We start from the raw sequence: 22,546 nt of genomic DNA on the forward strand, positions 1-22,546 counted from the left end.
GGTCACTTTTCCCTTGCTGTGGTTTCTTACTCTGTCTGCTGACCAGACACCGCATTCGCGCAAGGCCTTTACTTGAATAAAGAATGTTGAAGTTGAAGGTTCAGCATGCAGCTCATTTTTAGGTGCCAAAAGATAGGAACACGTGCTGAGGAAGCAGCTACAGTGTTTGTGGAATGAAAGATGAGTGAGCAAGTGAACAATGAGAAAACAAGTGCTAGAGGAGGTTGACAGGGTTGTGTCTGAACAAGAGACTTTGGTGTGGACTTTGAAGGAAAGGCAGGAGTGCAGTAAGGGAAGGAGGAATACCCAGAAAACACGAAGGTAAAAAATACGCATTACTTTCCTCACAGAAGAAAAAGTGGACTCCTGTTTGCTGTGGTGCCCTTCTGAGGTTTGTGATTGTGTCAGAAAGGTCCCTAGGCAGGGCGTCTGGGTGGCGCAGTAGGTGAAGTGTCTGACTCTTGGTTTTGGCTGAGGTCATGATCTCAGGGTTGTGAAGTCGGGCTCCATGGTCAGTGTGAAGTCTACTTAAGACTCTCTCTCCTGGGCGCCTGGGTGACTCAGTTGAGCGTCTGCCTGGGATTGAGCCCCACATCTGGCGGGGAGTCTGCTTCTCCCTCTGCCCCTCCCCACTGCTTGTGCACGGGCACTCTCTCTCTCTCTCTCTGTCTCGCTCAAATAAATAAAATCTTAAAAAAAAAAAAGTCTCCCTCTGCCCCTCCCCCATCTAAAATACATAAGTAAATCTTTATTTATTTAAAAAAAAAAAAAAGTTCCTAGGCAGTGTGTGTGCCCATGGTCCTAACAACCTTGTGTCCGGGTGGCCTTCCCTCCAAAGGTTGTAGTCTTGGAGCACCTGGGTGGCTCTGTAGGTTGAGTGTCTGACTCTTGATTTCGGCTCAGGTCGTGACCTCAGGGTCATGAGGTCAAGCCCCCCATGGGGCTCTGTGCTCAGTGAGGAGTTGGCTTGAGAGTCTGTCTCTCTTTACCTCTCCCCCTCCTCCCACTCGTGCTGTCCCCTCTCTCCCTCACTCTCTAAAATAAGTAAATCTTTAAAAAAAAAAAAAAAAGGCATGTAGTCGTCCCACATTCCCATAGACGGGAGGAGAGCGATGGGGAGCATCGCAGGGCGGAGGCACACCTTGAGCCTCGACAGCAATGCGTATGGCTTCTTTGGCTTCTGTTCTTTTTTTTTTTTTTTTGAAGATTTTATTTTTTTATTTAGAGTGAGAGCAAAAGAGAGAGCGTGAGCATGGGATCAAGCCTGACTCAGGGCCTGATCCCATGACCAAGAGTCAGATACTTAACCTACTGAGCCACCCAGGCGCTCCTACCTCTGTGTACTTCTTAAGGAGCTGTGACCATATCACACTGAAGGCTCAAATTACTTAATTCCTTTTTTTTTTTTAATTTGCAGGTAGTTCCTGAAATGACTGAGCTATTGAAGAAGAAATGAGTTACCATGTTTTAAGAAGGAAAATATGTCAAAATATTCAACTGAAATAGAAATTCATGGCTACTATAGTAATCATGGGAAAGTATGGAGAGCTACATATCATAATTTGAGAAAAAATTCTCACAGATGCCAGAATGCTTTTTTATGAGCCTCTTATTATATTTCTTTTGGTTATTTGTGGTTCCAAGCAATTATTTTTTAAAATTTTCTAATTCCATATTAAAATATATAATAAACCATTTCCACAGCTTTAAAACTACTAACAGAAGGGGCGCCTGGGTGGCTCAGTCATTAAGCGTCTGCCTTCGGCTCAGGGTGTGATCCCGGCGTTCTGGGATCGAGCCCCACATCGGGCTTCTCTGCTGGGAGCCTGCTTCTTCCTCTCCCACTCCCCCTGCTGTGTTCCCTCTCTCGCTGGCTGTCTCTCTCTGTCACATAAATAAATAAAATCTTAAAAAAAAAAACTACTAACAGAAATATACCTAGCTTTGTAAAGAAAGAAAATTGACGAAGGGGAGTAAAAATTTATTTTGTCTTTTCCTGTCTTGTTCATGGAGGACTCTGTGTTTTAGGCAAGATTATAAACATGAATGTTCCCTCCAGACTAATCATCTTAATCTAGTTTTTGAGAGAAGAGACCTAGATTGGCAAATTCAGAGTTAAAAAAGCATGGCCACAAAGCATGACTATTATCTTAAATATACTCCAGTCATCAGAAAACCATAAGCACTAGGACAAAAGCAAACCCGACTTAAACCTGAACCTGCTGATTGAATTTAGTTGGCTGACATTAAATTTCATTTTCCATTTCATTTTAAAATTTTGTCAGCTTACAGGACTTTGTGTCTACAAAGGAGAAGTGAGTGGAGAAGGAAGGGCTGCTTGACACAATATGGCCTCTTATGCTAACAGATAGTTTGATATTATAAATGTTAAAATCCCGCTCAGAGAATGCTTTGGCTTTTCTCTGGCCCTCCTGATGCTTCCTTTGGGCTCTCTTGGAAGCAGCCAAGCATGTGAGATGGCCACATGTGTGGTTAGCTTTGGCACTCTCCCTCTGCTGCCCTAGGGTGCAACCGAGATGAAGAGTGTCACAGGGGCTAGAAGCCGGTGTGCGTGCCGGCCCAGGAACAGAGGCTGGGGCGGCTTTGGCCTGTCCTGCAGGAAGGTGTCCTGGAAAGGTCAGGGTCAGCAGGCGAATAGAGTGAAGACAGCTGCTACCTGCAGCAGATCTGCAGAAGTTACAGTAGTTAACGGGATTAGGAAAACCGTGGGGAGAGGTATTGAAGTGACCAGTGGTACAGCAGGGGATGGGAGCAGAAGTCGTCAGCCAGTCCCTCTCTGGCCAGCCTGGGGCTTGGCTACTTGAACTCTTTTTGATTTTGTCACACTTGCTGTGAAACACTTCTAGAAGTTAAATGTCTCTGGCATTTCAACCTTCTTGAACCTTATAGGATGAGAGGGGGCAGTAAATGAGCCACAGCATCCCAGAGCATCAGAGCGGAGCGTGACCGGCTGGTTCAGCCCCCTGCTGACATAGGGATACTGAGAGGTGGTGAAGAGAGCTGGGTGACGTCCAAGGCCATGTGGTTTGAACCATTCTTGTGAACGGAGTACCCGTATCTTGTTGCTGTGTTTGAGGCCCTTTGCAGGGGAGCTAACCTTTCTCAGGGGCTTCTCCATTTACCCCGTTGGACACTGTCACTTGGGGACAGGAGAGATGGAAAGGTGACAAGGCAGGGGTGCCCTGAGTCTAGGCTATGCTGGCTTAGGGAGGACCAGTCCCAGGTAGGACCTTTAGATGGTTCCTAGCCTCGAAGTGGAACTGATTGGTCTTTCTCTCGGTTTCCTCCTGGCATGACTGCCATGTCCCACCTCCAGGCAGTTCACTCAGCTGTTCTGCTGGGTACAGCTCATCGTCATCGTAGCATTGCGTACGGAGCTTGAATGCCAGGCCCCACTGTAGCACTTGACACATACTGAACCCCTCAGTCCTCAGCACCCCGTGAGAGTGATGCTGTTATTACCCTGTGTTACAGGTGGGGAAGCTGAGGCTCTACCACTTATAGAACTGGCCCAAATTCAGATAACCTGTAACAAGAGCCCGGATTTGAAACCAGGAAGTCTGGCTTCAGAGCCAGGGTTTTAGCAGTATATGCTTCTGCCTCCCCTCGGCTCAAGGAACAGGGAGACTCGCCGCACAGTAACCTCGGGTAAAAGGCACTGTGTGCTCGGTGCCGGGGGGCAGGGCACACATTCAGGACCCTAGCCGGGGAGGAGAGCCCGTGTTCTGGGCTTGTCTCTCCAGCAGGACTGTATTCAACTCAAAAGACCCCTCTTAAGTGCCCACTTAGGGTTTACCTTAAAAAGGCAGTTGTGTGAGGCGGAGGTAAATTGGTAAAACTATAATACATGCCAGAAGGTGCAGTTTGATGTGTCCTTTTATCCCTGTGGTTTATTGATGACTGTGCCCCTGCCCCAGCTTCAGGACCCAGAGCCGCAGCTGGAAGCACTGTGGGGAAAGATGGTAGGGGAAGCTTGCGTGTGTGTGTGTGTGTGTGTGTTCTGCTTTTCTCCCTACTTTCTTGAAGTCTTTGGTTAACCTTGTACAGGCCCTGCGAGTTTGGCCTTTACCCCCATAGGTCAGTGGTTCTCAAACTTCGCCTTCAAGGAATACTGCCATTTCAGGAGCTAGACCACAAATGGTACTGTGGAAGGTCTTTTTCTGATTTGCAGGGAAAATTGATAGAATTTTCCCAGTCCCAAATCTTGCACACTTTTTTCTGCTATCCCTTGTCCTAGGAATTTAAGCAGATTCCAAGGTGAAGGGACAAGTAGCAAATGGATATTAACTAAGGAGGTCAGCAGCACTGACTCCCTACAGCTTTTGTTTAGTGAACATGTGTGGAATTCTTAAAAATACCTTCTGCTAGTTGATAATTGTTCCTTGTTTGCATGTTAGAACTAAATATATCTGTGTATCAAGAATGTTCCAGAAAGTGCTGACTTCCTAAGGCCTTGCCACCTGAACAAGTCGTAAGCGCCCTCGTAGCAACAGGGAGCCATTGACATTTTTTTTGAGGAGGGTCCCGTAACCTAACCTCAGGGAGTAATTTCAGCTGGTGGGAGGAGAGGACGGAAGCGATTGTGAGGCTGTTGCAGGAATCCTCTGGCCTTATGCCCCAGATGGGTTTGGCTGAAAGCTCTTTGGTTACAGAATGGGTCCCTGGAGACAGTGGAAATGGGTCCAGCGCTGTGGGCGAGGCTGGCGGAGAGTGGGGCTGGCTCCCGGGGCGGCGTGGGAGCCGTGCTGCCGGCCGAGCCTGGGCGTGTCTGTGCGGGGCTGGAGGCCTTGCAGCCCCAACTGCCCTAAGTGCTCTCTGCTCTCTCTCTGAAAGGGATGATCAGCTTGGTTGCATTTCACGCTGGCTCTCACAAGGGATTTTTGTTTTGCTCTACATAAAAGTGGGCCTAAAAGGCTGGGAAACCTGAAGAACACTATTGATTACAACAGATGGATTTGGTTAGCTGCTGCTGAGCTAAAGGGGGCTTGACTGATAACCTTGTAAGAAGCCCATATCGGGTGATATACTGCCACAATTTCATAGAGCCCTAGGTTTTAAAAAATGTTTTGGGGGGAGTACAAGTGAAAAGTTGCTGATAACTGTTGGTTTATAAAACATTCTCATGTAAGTCACCCCGTCAGAGGTGAGAAGGGTAGGAAAGAGTGAAGAAATCAGGCTCTCAGAAGTGCCCCAGGTCACAAAGCAAATGGTAAAACTAGAACACAAACCATTATTTTTGGCAAATATTATTTATTAAGAATCTACTAGGGGCATTATACAGCCTTCTCTAATACAACGATCCCTCAATGGGTATCCTCACCCATACTCTCTGGATGGACAGACGGGCTGAGAGGTCCGTGACCCGCGAGGCGCAGTCAGTGAGATGTGCGGCCTGAACAGGACATCAGGTCTGGAGAACTTGGCCTTTCCACCGTACCAGGCTGCCTCCCAGTGTCTCCCAGCTTCTCCAGGACTCTCTTCTGGCTGGTATTGCCTCAAAACAGCGAGCTTGTCATTAGAAGCATGGTACAGAGATGGAATTGGGAGTTTATTAGGAGGGAAGCCGGCAGTTACTTTCCGTGGTGCCTGGACTGGTGAGCGGCCAGGTCCTAGTGAGGCTTCACTGCCCTGGGTTTCACCTTTGCCTCCCACAGCTGGCCGTGTGGTTAAAGGCAGGCTTCCTACTGACTTCCAGGGCACCCGCCTCCGGCCTGGAGAGCTGTTCTTCCCAGTGTGGGGCTGCATGGGGATCGCTGGGGTCTGGGACTGGAGACACTGAGTGGGCTGCTCACAGGGACACTTGTGCTCTTATCCTGGTTCTGTTACTGCCTCAGGGGCAGCCTGGTCATGCTCTTTCCTTCAGGCTTCATTTTCATCATCTGTGAAACGGCGAACTGAACTTGTGATCTTTCAAGCTATCTTCAGATTTAACCTGTGAATATGTTGGCAGATCTCAAACAGCTTAGGTAGATGGAGGCAAAAATTATTTTTGAGAGCCTGTTAACACCCACGATGCTCGGCTGAGCCCTTCACATCCATTACCTCTTTCAAGCCTCCCACCCCACGAGGCGAAGCAGTAGTCCCCATTCTCCAGATGAGAAAATGGGGGCCCACAGACCTTAAAACTCTTGCCCACGGATTCACAGCTGGTAAATGGTGACCTTAGGCCAACATCTACTCCCAGCCACATGTCCCGCCCTTTCCGGGACCACGGTGGGCGTAGCCAATGAATGCAGCCTGGCTGAGGCAAGTTCAGAAGGAGCTACCAAACAACCAATGGAGATGCGCAGCCCAGGCAGAAGGCCCAGCAAGGACACGGGACAGAAAGCCCGAGAACATGACCGACTCTGGCCCCCAGTCCCTGAGTCCCCATCTAGCCTGACAGTCCCCCCTTCCGAACCACTCTGTTCAGGGGAGCAGGGGTCTTGGTACTAGAATCTGGATCTAGTCTGCACACGGGCTCTGTTTTGCAACATTGAGCAAACCCAGGTTCCAGAACCCCACACCCCTTCTTTACGCGGCAGAGCCAGAGGTGAGCCTACCTAGTTACGAGGCCTAATTGATGTCGAGAAGGCTCCTAGAGCGCTCGGTGAAAGGTACCCCGTAAATCTCAGACACTGAAGAATTCTTCCACATTCATCACAGTGTTTAATGTCCTGATTGATCTCCAGGGTAGTCAATCTCATTTGCGGGTTCAGGATGAATAGGCAGTCTGCTCCCCTATGCTGTCGCCTAGGGCTCTGCATAAAATTATGCTAGTGCTATCTCTTTGGTAGCTTGCAATAAATTTAGCAGCGAATGTCCATTTTATTTGGATAATTGAATTAACCATTCACCAAACTTTTCAGCACTGGAGTGGAAAAAAAAATCCTCGTTTAGTTTATGTCAGAACAAAGGTTTTCAGCTTATACTGGAGGAGGGAGAGGAAGGCAGGTAAGTTGCCTGCTGTCTGGAGAACAGTGCTCTCTTATCTAACTCAGGGTGACTCCGAGGCATTAGTTACAGAGGAACCAGTGCGGATATGCGAGCAGGGAGAGCTCGAAGGAGCAGACAGTGCCTTGGCTGGTAGCTGGGGCTGGGGCAGGGCCCTCGTCCTCTCGGCACCCACACACCCTCTACCACCCTCCCCACACCACACTGTGCTGCAGCGAACGAAATAACCGAGCATCTCCTGCACGGCCTTCCCCAGAAGTGCTGAGCACGGCCGGCACTACAACACCCCAGGCATCTATTATTAATAAGGACGGTTTCTGTGTCTCCCTTGAAACATTCTCAAAGGGCTTTCCCTTCCATTATGTCATTAGCTATCCCAGCAACCCTCATGGGGGCGGGGCAGCCCAGGAGTTATTATTCCCGTTGTACAGGGGGAGGAGGTGGGCCCAAGGATCCGCTTGGAGCCACGTAAATGGAAACAGGGCTGGACTGACAATCCAGGCGCCTGGGCTCTGACACACCCTATATGCCTACAGCGCCCGGGGTGAAGGGTGGCAGAGGGATCCTGACTTCTCTCCAGCCCCGAGAAGTCCATTCAAAAGCTGGGGTTAACTATGTCAGCCCCTGGAGTTGTTGGGTGTCCTTGCTGAGCAACTCTACGCAAGTACCCTATTGACTAGTTAGTAAGATACTCTCCTTTTAGGAAGGCTTCCTTGGACCTTGTGTCATTTGAGGCTCTCCATAGCTCAAAGAGTAGGGCTCCCACTCCAGGTCTTTCTCTTTAGAGATGAGGGCGTTGCACCAGAGAGGAGCACAGACACAGCTCCAAGACAAGTGCGTCCTGGAGTGAGAAAGGAGGTCCTGAGCTGGGGGTTGTGGATGGAATGAATGCCCACCATGCTGAAGAGAATTCCAGGCCACTAGCCCTCTCTGATCATGCAGATCTGTGAAAAACCAGACAGTTACAGAATTGACCTGAAAACCCAAGGTGTGGGTTGCAGGCCTTGGCCAGGGCTGGCTGGCTGGGGGCCAGTAGGTCATTCAGGGAGGGCCTTACAGCTCCCCAGTCCTGTGCACACATTGAACCGGGTCTGCAGGGCCCTGGCCCAGCTCTGCTGTGAGGTGGCCAGTAGCACTCCTAGCTCTGAACCTTGTCCTTGCTGCCAGATTTGGCATGTCAGGGTGGCACCCTGGCCACAGGATTGGCTCCTCTCCACCTCCTCCCCAGCTGAGTGGGGAGGCTGGCTTTGCACGAGGGACCATGGGCCTCTGCAGACAGAGTGGGTTGGTCCCTCTAGACCGAGGAGACCGTGTGGGCTGATGGATGAATGGCCTGGGGCAAGAGTCCTGATTTCTATCTTTGGTTCTCTTGATGACCCCTGCTTTAATTCCAGGAAGCTCATTCAGCACACCCAGCATGGTATGGAACCCAGACAGCACTCGTTTACCACTTAGCTATGTGTCCTTGGCAAGTCATTTAATCATTCTGTGCCTGTTTTCTCTGGAAAGCAGGGGAAATAGCACCACTTTGCAGACTGCAGACTTTATCACAATAAAGAGGGAAGACTGCAAAGAGCACCTGTGACAACGGAAGTGGATACATGGGAGTCATTATTATCCCCCCCGCCTTGTTGGCTTACAGGACACAGTGGCTGTTACCCAAGCTCTCCTCCCTTGTGGGGGAGCACCAGACTGGGCTCCGTGAGAGGGCTGACGAGCAAGGGGAGCCCTTTCCCAGAGCTGCAAACCTCCCAGGGCGTGCTTAGGCTCCCTCTCCACCCGCCCCGGCTGCCCACCAACCCTAACTCTGCTCTATGGCCCCCCCAGGGGGAGGGGAGCAGTGAAAGCCAAAGCTTTTACTCTCCACCTCCTGCATTCCAGGCCTTGAGGCTCCACCCCACGCCTGTCTCCAGGCAGGCGAGTGTCTTCCGCTCTCTGTGTGCGGCCTCTAACACTGTGATTGTGGACTCTGCCCTCCGAGAGCTGGGGCCACCTCTTGATCTCTTTGTCCTGTTTTAACTGGCTCATGGGCAGGTCTAACACTGATACTGCCTGTTGAGCCATGAAGCCAACAGTGAGTGCTCAAGCAGCGATTTGTAAATTCCCTAAGAGATCAGCTTTCAAAAGTAGAGCTCTTCTGTAAACCCTATTTCTAGGTGGGAAACTGAGGCAGAGAACCTAGCATCTTACCCCATTGCTCTCCTCCCTGTCCTGTGGTTTTCTCTGGAGAAGTCCAGAGCAGAGGTGAGTGCTGGCTGGTGGCCGGGTCTCACTGTGGGCGCAGGGCAGGCTCCCATGCCTGTTAGCGTAGCCAGCCCTAGCCTCAGAGCTGGGGCAACGAGAGCTCGGCAAGCTGGGCGTAGCCGAGGACAGTAGCCGCTTCTAGCCCAGCAGGTGCAGACCACTGTGCAGGCCCCTGTGGCTCCCGCCCTGGAGACCATCAATCATGTAATGCCCTCCACCCACACGGACAAAAGCCGAGAGTACCATGTTGCTTCCAAAAGCTCTGAACCCTGGCAGCCGTAGCGCTTAGCACACAACCAGGTGAATGTGGGCTCCAGTTTCAGGGCTTCTCTGTTGGTGTCTGACCTCAGGAAAGTCTCTTAAGCCTCTCTGAGCCCCAGGTTCTTCCATCTGTAAAATGGGGCTAGAAATACCTGCCCACAGGATTGCTGGAAGGATTAAAGGAGCCCACGTGAGTAGAGGTCTTAGGAGAGTGCTCAGTAATGGCAGCTGTAATGACGCCGTTGGTGACTCAGAACGCCTCCGATTTCTCCCCCAACGGCTCGGGTGGACACTGCTCATCTCCCCACAAATCAAGATGCGGCTCTTCGCCTGCATGTGGTAATATCTTATAGTTTAGCTCTTTCCCAAGCGGCTCTGTGCAAGCCTGTGGCCTTATGCAGGGTTGTGGGGTTCTAATGGGACTCGGGCCTGAGCCCTGCTTTCGAGAACCAAGGGAAGGCAGGCAGAGAAGCAGATGCTGACCAAGCCATGGGATCACTGCACTGTCACAATGTGTCCAAGGGGCCACAGAAGCCCCAAGGACACCCTGCTAAGGGGCTGTGACCCTGCTGAGTTCAGCTGGGGCAACGGAAGCCCTTGAGATTAAAATTAAGTCCTCTCTTTGATGTAAATATAAAACAAAACAGGGGTTACAAACCCAGAATCCCTTGGAGGCTCCCTGGCAAGGGAGACACTGAGCGGGCTCATCAGCCTGGGAGGACCCACTAGTGGGACGTGGAGTCAGAGGCTGCACACGGGCCTCAGCAAGGCTGTGATGGGGTCTAAGGCAGGTGCTCTGGAGGATTCATCACTGCTCTCGAGGGATGAGGAGGGAGTCAAGGACGCCAACGCCATGCATCTTCATGGCTGGGTGGGTGATGGTGCCCTGGCTGGGAACCCGGAAGGAGGAGTAGACTTTGGGCAAGATACTACACTCGGCTTTGGACCTGCGGAGTCCGAAGACCCCAGGGAATGGAGTCCTGCCTGGGTCAGGGAGCTGAATGTGGGAGTTGTCGCAAGGAAGGCTGAATTCGGAGCTCTGTTTTGGTGGGAAGATGAGGGAGGGTAAAAGGCCTGTGCGGTCGCCTCGTTAGGCAGTGTGAGAGCTTCCCGCCTGGGGTCCACGGCTCCTTCTTTGGAGAAGTCTCAGAGCAGCTGGAGGGGGCTGGGGCCTCCCCGGGTGGCTTTTCTCTAGGCCGGGCCAACCCAAACCTGCAAGAGCCACGCTTCTCTACCTGGGCTAGTGATTGCAAAGGAAACCTCGGCCAACCAGAAGTCTCAGTGCAGTCGGTTTTTATTATTAAAGCCAAGATTGGAAAACGGCTGTCCCCCCCACCCCCCGTGACCCTCCCACCCACCTCCAGATTCATCCCATGATGTCCTGTGAAGGTGAAAACTAGATTTGTCTGGAAAAGACTCAGAAATGCTCATGCCAGATGGGAGAATGAGGATGAAGGAGACAGGCTCAGACGGTGGTCTCTGTGTGACTGTGTCGGCTCTGCCCAGGGTTCTGGGAAAAGACGGCTTGGGGGTGGGGCTAGACAGCCCCTGCTCACAGTGCTGTTCCCAGGGGTCCAGGGTGGGCGCCAGGAACGAAGGCAACGGAAGAGGCTGGGCTGGTCCCTGCACTCTACCCTGCTGAAGCTGGGCCACGGCTGGTTTTTGTAAAAATGGTTTAAAAAGACCCCAGCCACGAGCACCACTCTCCCCTGAGCAGGGCCAGAGGAGACGCCAGCTCTGGGCTTTGAGGTCTGAGGCATGTGGCCTCCTGGCCTAGTGACACCTCCCTGGAGGCAGGCAGCACCCTGAGGGAGGCCAGGTGGGCTCCTGGGCCCTGCGTGGGGCCCCTGGCAGCCTCTGGGACCCTAGGAGAGCATCCAAATAGCTCTCTGCCTCCTCCCACCCAGCCCACCTGGAGGCTCTAGGCTTCAGGGACCCTGTGCAACTTTTGCTCTTTGGATTCCAAAGATCTGAACTTCTCCTCCAGCATGGGTGCAGCAGGCTGGAAGTGGATGACAGGCTTGATCTGAAAGACTGTGAAGCCCTCCTGATTCTTCTGGTTGAAAAGACTTACCCTGTGCTCCAGCTCAGGGCTGGTGTGGGCCGAGCCCGTGGGGCTGGGCCAGGTGAGAGGGGCTGGGTCCAAGGCCCGCTGGGATGGGCAGGGGTCCTCGGACAGGGAGGACAGCAGGTCCTGGACCGTGGCCTCTGCCATCTGCTGCTGGGGCGGTGGCGGCAGCGGCCTAGGAGAGGGGCTGGGCTCTGAGGACGGCTCCTCGCGGGCGGTGCTGCAGTCTGTGGAGGAGCCCAGCGTCTGGCTGCTGTCGCTCTGGGCCCGGGTGACAGAGCTGCGAGTCGAGCGGGAGGCGCTCTCGGACGTGGCGCCGGCACAGGTGCCATTGCTGCTCAGCTTCAGGGCCACGTCGACCGAGAAGAGGTCGGAAGAGATATTGGGCTGGTGGACGTCTATGGCCGCTGTGGTGACTACGCACACGGCTGGCTCTGGGACACCACTGTCTGCAAGAAAGGAGGGGTGCCGGTCACACTTCAGCCTCTGCCACACCCCTGTGGGCCCTGCTGGGGGCGCCTCTGACCCAACTGGCGGCTAGTGAGTGTGCGTGGGCTGGGCTGGGGGAGGCCTGGGTCTGTGGTCCGACTTCCCAAGGTTCGCTGCCTGCCCCGAGGGAAGATCGGGCCCCGCCCCCCTCTCCTGGGCTTCCTCGGACATGTGACACGCACTGGCCAATCATCTGCGAGGATTGATCCGCGGCAGCTATGTGTGCTCTGCCTGCAGACGGCAGTGTTCTCGATTAGAGGGCAGCTGTTCTGCCCCCCAGGTGCTGGAGGAAAGCCGACAGCCATGGACCCGTGTAGATTTAAACCATGGAGAGGCTGGGGTTATTTGCCACTGCAGCATAACCTAGCTCATCCTAACTCAGAAAGCATGAGGTTCCAGGACTAGGAACCTGGGCTTCATGGTCAGGTGGAGTCAAAGTTTTAAATGGGGCCAACACGAGAGTGACATGATCAGGGCTGTGACTTCAGAAGATTGCATCATCCCTGTAGGATGCACTGCAGGGCGAGGACAGAGGACACTCCAGAAGGTCTTTAAGGAAGAAGTACCAAGGGGCTGCATACAGTGGGTGCAGTGGAGGCAAGGTCTCTCCCCAAAGTTGTGGGGACACTGCACTGGGGGAGAGGACTGAGCTAGAGACGGCGGTCTCTGAGATCAGCAGACTGGAAGAAGCTTTGAAAGAGAGAGACCTCTAGGAGGTGAAATTGTAAAAAGAAAACAACCCACTGCATTATACATGTCACGCACGATGTAACATTCTAGCCTCACAAGGGAGTATACAAGGATTCAAGGAGTGTCAAATACAAACTACAAGACTCAAGACATTGGCTAAGGAGAATGGGGTACTCTTTTAAGACTCAACCTGTCCGACAAATGAAAACCACTAGGTTCCCTGTGACTTCTTTCAAGAGCAAGAATGAAACAAATCGAGCAAGGACATGCCCCACACCTGTTACTTCTCAAGCCCAACTGTGCTGTTACCTCACCCCCATCATGATCACGCCGTGAGGATCTCGGCTTGAGAGGAGCTGAGGTGTCCTAGATTTCCAGATTCAGCCCCCTTTCCATATGAGGGTCCCACATGCTGCCCTCATTAGTGATCACAGAGTACTCCAACCTCCACATCCAGAGCCCTGGTGCTGGACTGTGCTGGGAGCTAAAGCGGAAGGTATTAGAATCTTGAACTCTGCCTGCAGTTATAGTTCACAGGCACCAAGGGAGGGGCTCACCCGGCCGAGCTGGCCCCATTCTCAACGTTAGGGGTTGTGTGGGGCCACACAAAGGGGCCCCGGACACAGACTCACCACTGCTGGGCCCGTTGTAGTACTGGCTGACGTAGCTGTTCATGTCGTCTCTCACCGCGGCACCTTCGCAGAGGAGGACAGAGAGAGCGGAGTGTGGCGGCATGCAGACACATGCCAGTATGTGTCCCTTCCCCCTGTACTCCCGCCCCTACCCGTCACCACGACAGGAGGCCGTTGTCTCCCAGGAGCTCTCTGCTGCTTCCCAGTCCTCAGTGGGGATCCGTCCCAGGGCTGGGCTGGACTGGGCATCAGGGACCCAGGTCCTCATGAAGCATCTAGCTTGATGTAGGACATGAGCAGAGCCTTTTCCTTCTCTGTCCTCAGTTTCCCCATCTCTGACATGAGGGGTATGGAAATAGTTCCTCAGGGCTTTCCCTGCCGGGATGGCCCAAATCTTTGAGTCTACCTGAGGTTCTCAGGGTGCCTGGAAACGCTGTCCTTGAGGTACAAAAGTCTCAAAGCCTTGCTAGCGGCCCCACCCGGCCAGCTTTAGAGGCTGATCATTGATGATGGCCCGCTGGCTCATCCGTCAGAGGACCCAGTCTCCCACGCAGTATGGGGATGGACCGGGGGCTGCGCTTCTCCCCCACCTACGCAGTTCCTAGCACGCAGTGAGCGCTCACTACACAGTTATTGCATGAATAGTGCGTGACAAGGTGGAAAGCTGTCCAAGGAGATAACATGGGAACATGGGTCTCAAGGAAATGCTGGTTCATCGTCTTGATAGGAGTAAAGAAGAATGGGAGAGAGGAGAGGTGAGAAATTCAGAGTGGCCTGAGAATGGGAGGAAAAGCAGATGACTGGAGACCCCAAAAGCCATCCCAAGGAGCTTGGCCTTGTTCCAAGGGCAGTGAAGAACCACAGGAAAGTTTGAACATGGTCAGGTGTGACTCACTCCCAAGGTTGTGGGGAGAGTAGTCCAGAAGGTGCCAGACTTTAGGCAGGAAGAGCAGAAACAATGCCCAGGTGAGGCTGACAGTTCTAAGGTGGGGATGGGTGGTGATGCCTGATGGGACGGATGGGAGGGATCAGGGTCAAGTGATAATTAGGAGGGACCTGGCAGGGTTTGGAGGGTGACAAGATGAGGACCCTTGACTCAGTTGACTCAACTTGTCAGACTGAACTCAGGGGTTGCTCCTTTAGCAACTGTGGTCTCCCCTGGGTCCTAGCGTCCTAAAAGGGTACCAGAATCAGACCTGATTTCAAACCTCAACCCCACCACATTTTAGCTTAACGGTCCTCTCTAAGCCTCTGTTCCCTTATCCGTTAAGGAGATTAAAGGAGCTAACAAATGTCAGATTTCTCCAGTGGGGTCCAGCACACAGAAGGCCTTCAACACGGGAGTCTAGTCCTTCCTCTCCTACGGAAGTCTGAGGGAGTCCACGCCCCTGGGCGCTTCTCCCAGGAGCCGTGGTCTATGGATGAACGGACCTGACGCTCTCTGCGGCTGCTCCCCGGGCACACCTGAAATCACCACGGAAGCCAGTCGGCGTGGACACTGGGAGGCTGCGTGCCAGCACATACAGACCTGGCTCCTAAAAGCTTTTTTGGCCTCTTTTGATCTTTAAATGCCTGCGGTGAGAGGTGTGCTTTGCATTAATGCCTGAGTTGAGGGAGGGGCCCCAGGCTGGCTCTAGGCCCTGGTCCAGGATCAGCCAGCAATGGTCCCTCAGAATCACACAGCAATACAATTCTCCACGGCTCTGCATAATTTATGTGGTACATGCTGTCTGGCCCTGCAGGTCACCCTGGGAAGTGGGTAGAGGCTGGTGTGGCTGCTCCTGGCCAGCAGTGAGAGGAGGGGCTGGCACCAGGCCTCTTGGGCCAGCTGGGAGGTTCTGGTCACTTCCCTTGGGATTATCCTTTGGCCTTGGCTGCGGGGGCCTTGTGACATGGGCAGAACTATGAACTCAGCTAAAGTATGCACAGACTCATGAGAATTCATCCCAAGGGAGTTACTCACAGAAGGTGGCCGGGGGTGAAGAAGAAAAACCCAGACCTTAGAAAACTGGACAGCTACATGCAAAAAAATGAAAGTGGACCACCTTCTTACACCATACTCAAAAATAAACTCAAAATGGATGAAACACCTAAATATGAGACCTGAAACTATAAACTCCTAGAAGATAGCACAGGCAGCAATCTCACTGACATCGGCTGTAGGATGTTTTTCTAGAAATGTCTCCTAAGGCAAGGAAAACAAAGGAAAAAAATTATTGGAACTAGACCAAACTAAAAAGTGTCTGCACAGCAAAGGAAACCGTCAACAAAATGAAAAGGCAACCTACTGAATGGAAGAAGATATTTGCAAATTATTTTTGATACGGGGCTAACATCCAAAATATATAAAAAACTTATACCCCTCAAGCAAAAAACACCAAAACACCATTAAAACATGGGCAGTAGACTTGAATAGACATTTTTCAAAGCAGACATCCAGATGGCCAACAGACACGTGAAAAGATGCCCCACATCACTCAGCATCGGGGACACACAAATCAAAACGACAATGAGATGTCACCTCACACCTGTCAGAACGGCTAAAGTCAACAGCACAGGAAACAACAGGTGTTGGCAAGAATGTGGAGAAAGAGGAACCCTCGTGCACTGTTGGTGGGAATGCAAGCTGGTGCAGCCACTGTGGAAAACAGTATGGAGGTTCCTCAGAAAGTTAAAAATAGAGCTACCTTACAATTTCACCACTGGGTATTTACCCAGAGAAAATGAAAACAGTAATTGGAAAAGATATATGCACCCCTATGTTTACAGCAGCATTATTTACAACAGCCAAGTTATGGAAGCAACCTGAGTGTCCAGCAACAGATGAATGGATAAAGATGTGGTACGTACACACACACACACACACACACACACACACACACACACACACTGGAATACTGGTCATAAAACAGGATGAGATCATGCCATTTGACGCAACATGGATGGACCTAGAGGGTATTATGCTAAGTCAGAGGAAGACAAATGCCATATCACTTCACTTACATGTGGGATCTAGAAAACAAAGGAATAAACAAACAAAAAGCAGAAACAGACTCATACATACAGAGATGGGAGGAGGCGGGGGATGGGCAAAACGGGCGAAGGGGAGTGGGAGCTGCGGGCTTCTGGTCATGGAATGAGTAAGTCACAGGAATAAAGGGTACAAGCGTGGGGAATGCAGTCGGTAATATTGTGATAGTGTGGTGACAGATGGTAGCCACACTTGTGAGCACAGCATAACATACAAACTTGTAAAATCGCTGTTGTACGCCTCAAACTAATGTAACATTGCGTGTCAACTGTACTTCAATTAAAAAATATATATAAAAAGGGACACCGCAAATCTTATTTAAAAAACAAAAACAAGGGGCGCCTGGGTGGCACAGCGGTTAAGCATCTGCCTTCGGCTCAGGGCGTGATCCCGGTGTTGTGGGATCGAGCCCCACATCAGGCTCCTCACTATGAGCCTGCTTCTTCCTCTCCCACTCCCCCTGCTTGTGTTCCCTCTCTCGCTGGCTGTCTCTGTCTCTGTTGAATAAATAAATAAAATCTTAAAAAAAAAACACAAAAACAAAAAACCCCAGATCGTAGTTCTTGTCCTGTGCGTGCTGCTGCCATGAGAGCTTGAGCAGGTCACATCCCCTTCCTGGGCCTCAGTTTCTTCATCTGTACCACCAGGGGCTAGGGAGGCTCTTGCCGATCACGATGTGGCTGGGCTGGCGGGCTCCCAACACGGCTGCCAGCTCTGAAGCTCCAAGAGGGGAGAGAGCAGTGTGGGGGGCTCTCCGCCATGGCCTGCATACCTGGGGAAGGGAGTGCCCACCTCTCTGTTGAGCAGCTCAGATAACCAGCTGTGGGCAGCTTCCTGTTCACCTGTGCTCAGTAGAATCACAGTGTGCCCCACCCCATGCCCGGTACCGAGGTCAGGACTCCCTGCCTCCACGGAGCACGGTCAGGGCCTCCCCAGGGTGTCATGCCTTGGTCAAACAGCCAATCTCCATTTAATCCAGTCTTGCAGACCGTGGTCCTGTCTTCACAGGTACCAGGGCTAAGCCCATTGCTCTTCACCGTCTATGTGACAGATCTTCTGACACTTAGAAAGCCCTCCTGAGAAGAGTCTCTTCTGGAAAACCACTGTCCATTTCCCACCCCTCCCCAGTTTTCCAGCCTCCACTCTGAAGGCCTCCCTGTGGGCTACAGACATGACCAACATGGGTGGAGGAGGGGAAGGGAGGCAGCTGGCATTCACGGAGGCTTCAAAGCACCACACCTTGGGTTCGGCACACGCCATGCTTCTTTAATCCTCACTACTGCCCTGCGAGGCTGGGATGACTCAGTGGCCTGGTCCTTCCAAGATCTGGAGATCACTTCCTTCATGCAGCCCAAGACCTTCCCGGTGGGTACAGCAACCGCCCTACTCCGCTGACTCACGAGCCACCCAGGGCTTCTGTGCAGCGGCGGGGCAGGCCAAGCTCTTACCACACTTGGCTGTGTCACCCGCACGGAGGACTCCGTGTTCCTTATCCCAGGCAAACTCAGCTTGCTGGTTTCAGTAGAGATGGCAGCGTGCTGGGGAGCACTCTTAATCTTGGTTCGGGTCAGGGAATAGATCTTCCTGGTCTCTCGGTGTTGACGGAGGATGCCACATCTTCATCCATGCCATCGGAAAAACCACCTAGGCTAGGTGAACTGTAGCCTCATGTCTCTCCTGAACTTTCAGCTGATCTGGCCAACAAGACAACTTCTCCTGCAGGACTTCCAACCACCTCTGACACAACATGTCCACAACAGAACTCGGTTTCTCCCTCCACACTGAATGGTTTCCTTGCCCGCCCAGGCTGGGACCCTGGTCACTTCACGGTGCTTTCTCTTTCCTTACCAACAACCCAACTCCTACCAAGCCTGTGACTAGTCAAGGGACTAGTGATCCAGACATAGATCAGACCTCATGCTTTCCCCCTTGGACTCTTGTCACCCCTGTGGGTTTAATGAGCAGGACTGCTAGCTCGGTGGGTATGTGTGACACCGAACCTAGGTCCCACCCAGGTGGCCACTGGAGGTCTGTCCAGTCTGCATTTGCTCCTTCTACTAAAAACCCTGGACCCACACAGGGGCCTCAGAATGAGCTTTAAGACACAAATCTGGGGGACTCCTGGGGGGCTCAGTCGGTTAAGCATCTGGCTCAGGTCATGATCCCAGGGTCCCTCCTCTCCCTCTGCGTGTCGCTCACCTTGCTTGTGCTTTCTCTTTCTGACAAATAAATAAATAAAATCTTTAAAAAAAAAAAAAAAGCAGACAAATCTGAAAGCAAGGCCTGCCCAGACTCCTCTAGCAATGCTGACGCTGGCCCTCCCTCCCTGCTCTCTACCTCAGGCAGGCCCTCTTCTCCAGAACAGACCACTTGGGCTGCGGTTGTCTCCACCCACACAGGGGCCGAGAGCCTCTGAGGGCAGGGGCCACATATTACTCAGCATCTCCCTTGCGCTTAGCGCAGGGCTTGGCATATGCCAGCCTCCATGGAATAGTGCTGACTGGACAGATGACTGTGTCTGGGTCAGAGGCACCATCCGCCTCACCCTCTGCGAGGCTCTGTCATCCTTCGGCACAAAGCCTCGCTCCTGGTCACTGGTACCTGCCTGGACACGAGTGACTATTGGGTGCCTGGGAGCCTGAGGGAAAGCAGGGGAGGCAGGCACAGAGGCTTGTGGAGAGGAACAGGCCACCATGTAGCCTCCACAGGGGGTCTGTCCACTTCCCACCTAAGAATAATCGCTGCCCCAGGGTTTGTCTTGATTCAGCCCCAAGGTGCCCTGGGACCATGAAAGAACCACCCCGCACTGAGGACTGAGCTCAGGACAAACACAAGCTGCAGGACAAAGTGGCCGCCTCGTGGTCTCAGGCAGATCCCTAGGCACTGTGAGCCTCAGCTTCCTCCCAGGTGAAGTGGGGAGAAGGAACACCACATGCTGGTGAGCTGTAAGATCTACTGAGATAACGAATGTCAAGTCTAGCAGGGCTTCCCCTCAGCTCTCTGAATCCCCGGTCCCCGGTGCTCCCTCCCGACCCCAAAGTCTGGAATCTTCTGTGGCAGCTGCTGCAGCTGCTCTTGGCTGCTGGCGCCTTTCCTCCTGGGCTGAAAGCATTCTGCAAATGCATCCCGACTAATCCGCCCCAAGCCCTTCCAGTACTGGTCATGGCAACACTCCTTGTGTGTGTTTGCCTCTTGGGCAGAGCCCCAACCTGCCTGGCAAGGCAGAGGTTGAGAGAAAGGGTGTGAGTCAGCTGTGGCTCCTGGAGGGGGTGAGGAGCCCTGCTGTGGGGTGGGGTGCCAGGACCCCACATCCTGTCCAGACACAGGCCCCAATGCCCAGAGGGAAGAAAGTCCTGATTCTTGGTTCGGGGCTCCTGCTCCCTAACTCCTATTTGCTCCTCCATGAGTTGGCAGCCCTCACAGAAGGAGAGCGCCTGCTGTGTGCCATGCATGAGAGCGGCGCCTATGACCGAAAGCCCCATCTTTCCCAGAGAAGATATGCTTCTGCTACTAATCTTATTTTGGAAAAACTGCCCATCTTTCCCAGAGAAGATATGCTTCTGCTACTAATCTTATTTTGGAAAAACTGGGGCTCAGAGACAGGACCAGCATCATAATTGTGGGGTCCCTTGTTCAAAACACATGAAGGTCCAGAAATAAACCCATGCATATATGGTCAAACTATTTATGACAAAGGAGCCAAGAATATATAATTGGGAAAGGACAGTCTCTTCAATAATGGTGTTGGGAAAACTGGACAGCCACATGCAAAAGAATGAAACTGGACCAGTATGTTACATCATACACAAAAATTAACTCAAAACAGATTAAAGACCTAAATGTGAGACCTGAAACCATAAGAAAACATAGGCTATCACCATCTTGACATTGGTCTTGGCAGTGATTTTTTTGGATTTGACACCAAAAGCAAAGGCAATAAAAGTAAAAATAAACAAGTGGGGACTACATCAAACTAAAAAGCTTCCGCACAGCAAAGGAAACCGTCAACAAAATGAAAAGGCAACCTACTGAATGGCAGAAGATATTTGCACATCATATTATAAGGGGCTAATATCCACGATGTATAAAGAACTTATACAGCTCAAGAGCCCAAAGGACCAAACCAATTAAAAAATGGGCATAGAATCTGAATAGACATTTTTTTCACAGAAGACATACAGATGGCCAACAGACACATGAAAAAATGCTCCACCATCACTCATCATCAGAGAAATACAAATGAAAACCACAATGGGGTATCACCTCACACCTGTCAGAATGGCTAAAACTGAAAACATAAGAAACAACAAGTGTTGGCGAAGATGTGGAGAAAAGAAACACTCATGCACTGTTGGTGGAATGCAAATTGCTGCAACCACTATAGAAAACAGTATGGCGGTTCCTCAAAAAATTAAAAAGAGAACTTCCATAGATTCCACTTTGGGGTATTTATCCAAAGTAAATAAAAACACTAACTTGAGAAGAGGCACCCCCACATTCATTACAGCGTTATTCATAGTAGCCAATACATGGCAACAACGTGAGTGTCCAGTGGTGGATGGATGAAGATGTGGTATATATGTGTACACACACACACACACACACACACACACACACACACACTGGAATATTATCCAGCCATAAAAAAAGAAAGCAATCCCGCCATTTGCAACATGGATGGCCCTGGAGGGCATGACGCTAAGTGAAATAAGTCAGGCAGAGAAAGACAACTACTGTATGAGCTCACCTATGTGGAATCTAAAAACAAAACAAGAAACTCAGAGCTCACAGATACAGGGAACACACTGGTAGTTCCTAGAGGTGGGGGCTGGGAGAAATGGGTGAAGGGAATCAAAAGGTACAAATTTTGTTATAAGATAAATTGTGGAGATATGATGTACTGCATGGTGATTATAGTTAATAGTAACATATTCCATATTTGAAAGTTGCTAAATCTCATCACGAGAAAAACATTTTGTAACTATATATACTGATAGATGTTAATTAGATTTATTATGATCATGTTGCAATATATATATAAACATCAGATCATTACATAGTACACCTGAAAGTAATATGTTATATGTCAATTACATGTCAATTAAAAAAAAAAAAAGCACTAAGAATTTCAAGAGGGTGACAGCAGAGCCCTGAACCAAGTTCAAGGCCCTGTGTGACCACCGGGGTTACCAGCCATGGAGCCAGTCCTGCTCAGAGAGCTGCAGTCACATGTTCGAGGCTGAGCTGAGATTCAACCCCAGCCCTGAGTTTTCCCCTCGCGTCCCTTCCTTAGTATCACCGGACCCCTCTGCCCGTCAGCTGCCTCACTATTTCGTGTGAGGACCCCCCAGGTCTAGCTCTACAGCTCTGGAGCTTCTCCGGGTCCTCAGTGCCCCCCAGGAATATTCCACTCTGTGTATATGCCCCATCTTCTTCACCCGTCCGTCACTGGACACTCACGTTGTTGCCATGTATTGGCTACTATGAATAATGCTGTAATGAATGTGGGGTGCCTCTTCTCAAATTAGTGTTTTTGTTTACTTTGGGTAAATACCCCAAAGAGGAATTCTATGGAAGTTCTCTTTTTAATTTTTTGAGGAACTTGAGGAGGCCAGCGGTGGCAGAAACCCCAGCTGGTCTCCGCGGCACATGGGACTCTCCCCGCTAAGGGTCCTTGCCGGTGCCAGCTCTGCTTGGCAGGGGTAAGCCCAGACCGGCCGGCCGGGGGCACCCCTGGGGGGCATTCTGTGAGCGCTGGTGCAGCACAGACGGACGCCGGGGTTCGCTGTGATATACGGTGAGCCCTGTGGCACTCCCCCCGGTGGCTGTAATTCATAAATTATGGGCAAGTTTCAAGACTAATAAATTTGGGAGGGAAGTATTAATGACTACACAGGGGGCACCGTGAACTTGGCAGGCCCCAAAGCCTGGAACTTTGCAGCCTGGGTTTTAAAAATGATTTGTGCCGGAGCAAGTCTAAACAGAAGCTGGTCGGCCCTTGTCTGGCTGTGACCTGCTGGCGACTGTTGAACCGCAGGAACCCCCCGCCCTCCCGCCCTTTGGGGCTGCCCTCCCGTGGTGAGCAAGGCCCCCTCCCGAGGCTCCTGTCACTTCTTGCTCATTTCTGCAGATTACCGCCTGGACTGCCTGTGCACTGTTGCAACATGGCGGGGTTCC

At 51.6% G+C, this 22,546-nt stretch overlaps 2 protein-coding genes across 3 annotated transcripts in view; one reads left to right on the top strand and one right to left on the bottom strand.

Annotated features, from left to right (window-relative positions):
- The window catches only part of ETFA (electron transfer flavoprotein subunit alpha), a 76,095-nt gene extending 74,175 nt beyond the window's left edge, over nucleotides 1-1,920 (top strand). The window contains exon 12 of the mRNA XM_026489481.4: nucleotides 1,418-1,920. Coding sequence (XP_026345266.1) covers nucleotides 1,418-1,456 — 39 coding nt within the window. The 3' untranslated portion in view covers nucleotides 1,457-1,920. The remainder of the gene's footprint in view (nucleotides 1-1,417) is intronic.
- An 8,815-nt stretch (nucleotides 1,921-10,735) lies between these two features.
- Nucleotides 10,736-22,546, bottom strand: part of TMEM266 (transmembrane protein 266) — a 122,590-nt gene continuing 110,779 nt past the window's right edge. For both annotated transcript variants that reach the window (XM_026489480.4, XM_044380434.2), the window contains 2 exons: nucleotides 13,339-13,401; nucleotides 10,736-11,976 (listed from right to left, as the gene is read on the bottom strand). In XM_026489480.4, the coding sequence (XP_026345265.1) occupies nucleotides 11,381-11,976; nucleotides 13,339-13,401 (659 nt within the window). In that variant the 3' untranslated portion in view covers nucleotides 10,736-11,380. The remainder of the gene's footprint in view (nucleotides 11,977-13,338; nucleotides 13,402-22,546) is intronic.

This window comes from Ursus arctos, unplaced genomic scaffold (assembly GCF_023065955.2).
Source record: "Ursus arctos isolate Adak ecotype North America unplaced genomic scaffold, UrsArc2.0 scaffold_28, whole genome shotgun sequence".
NCBI classification, from domain to species: domain Eukaryota; kingdom Metazoa; phylum Chordata; class Mammalia; order Carnivora; family Ursidae; genus Ursus; species Ursus arctos.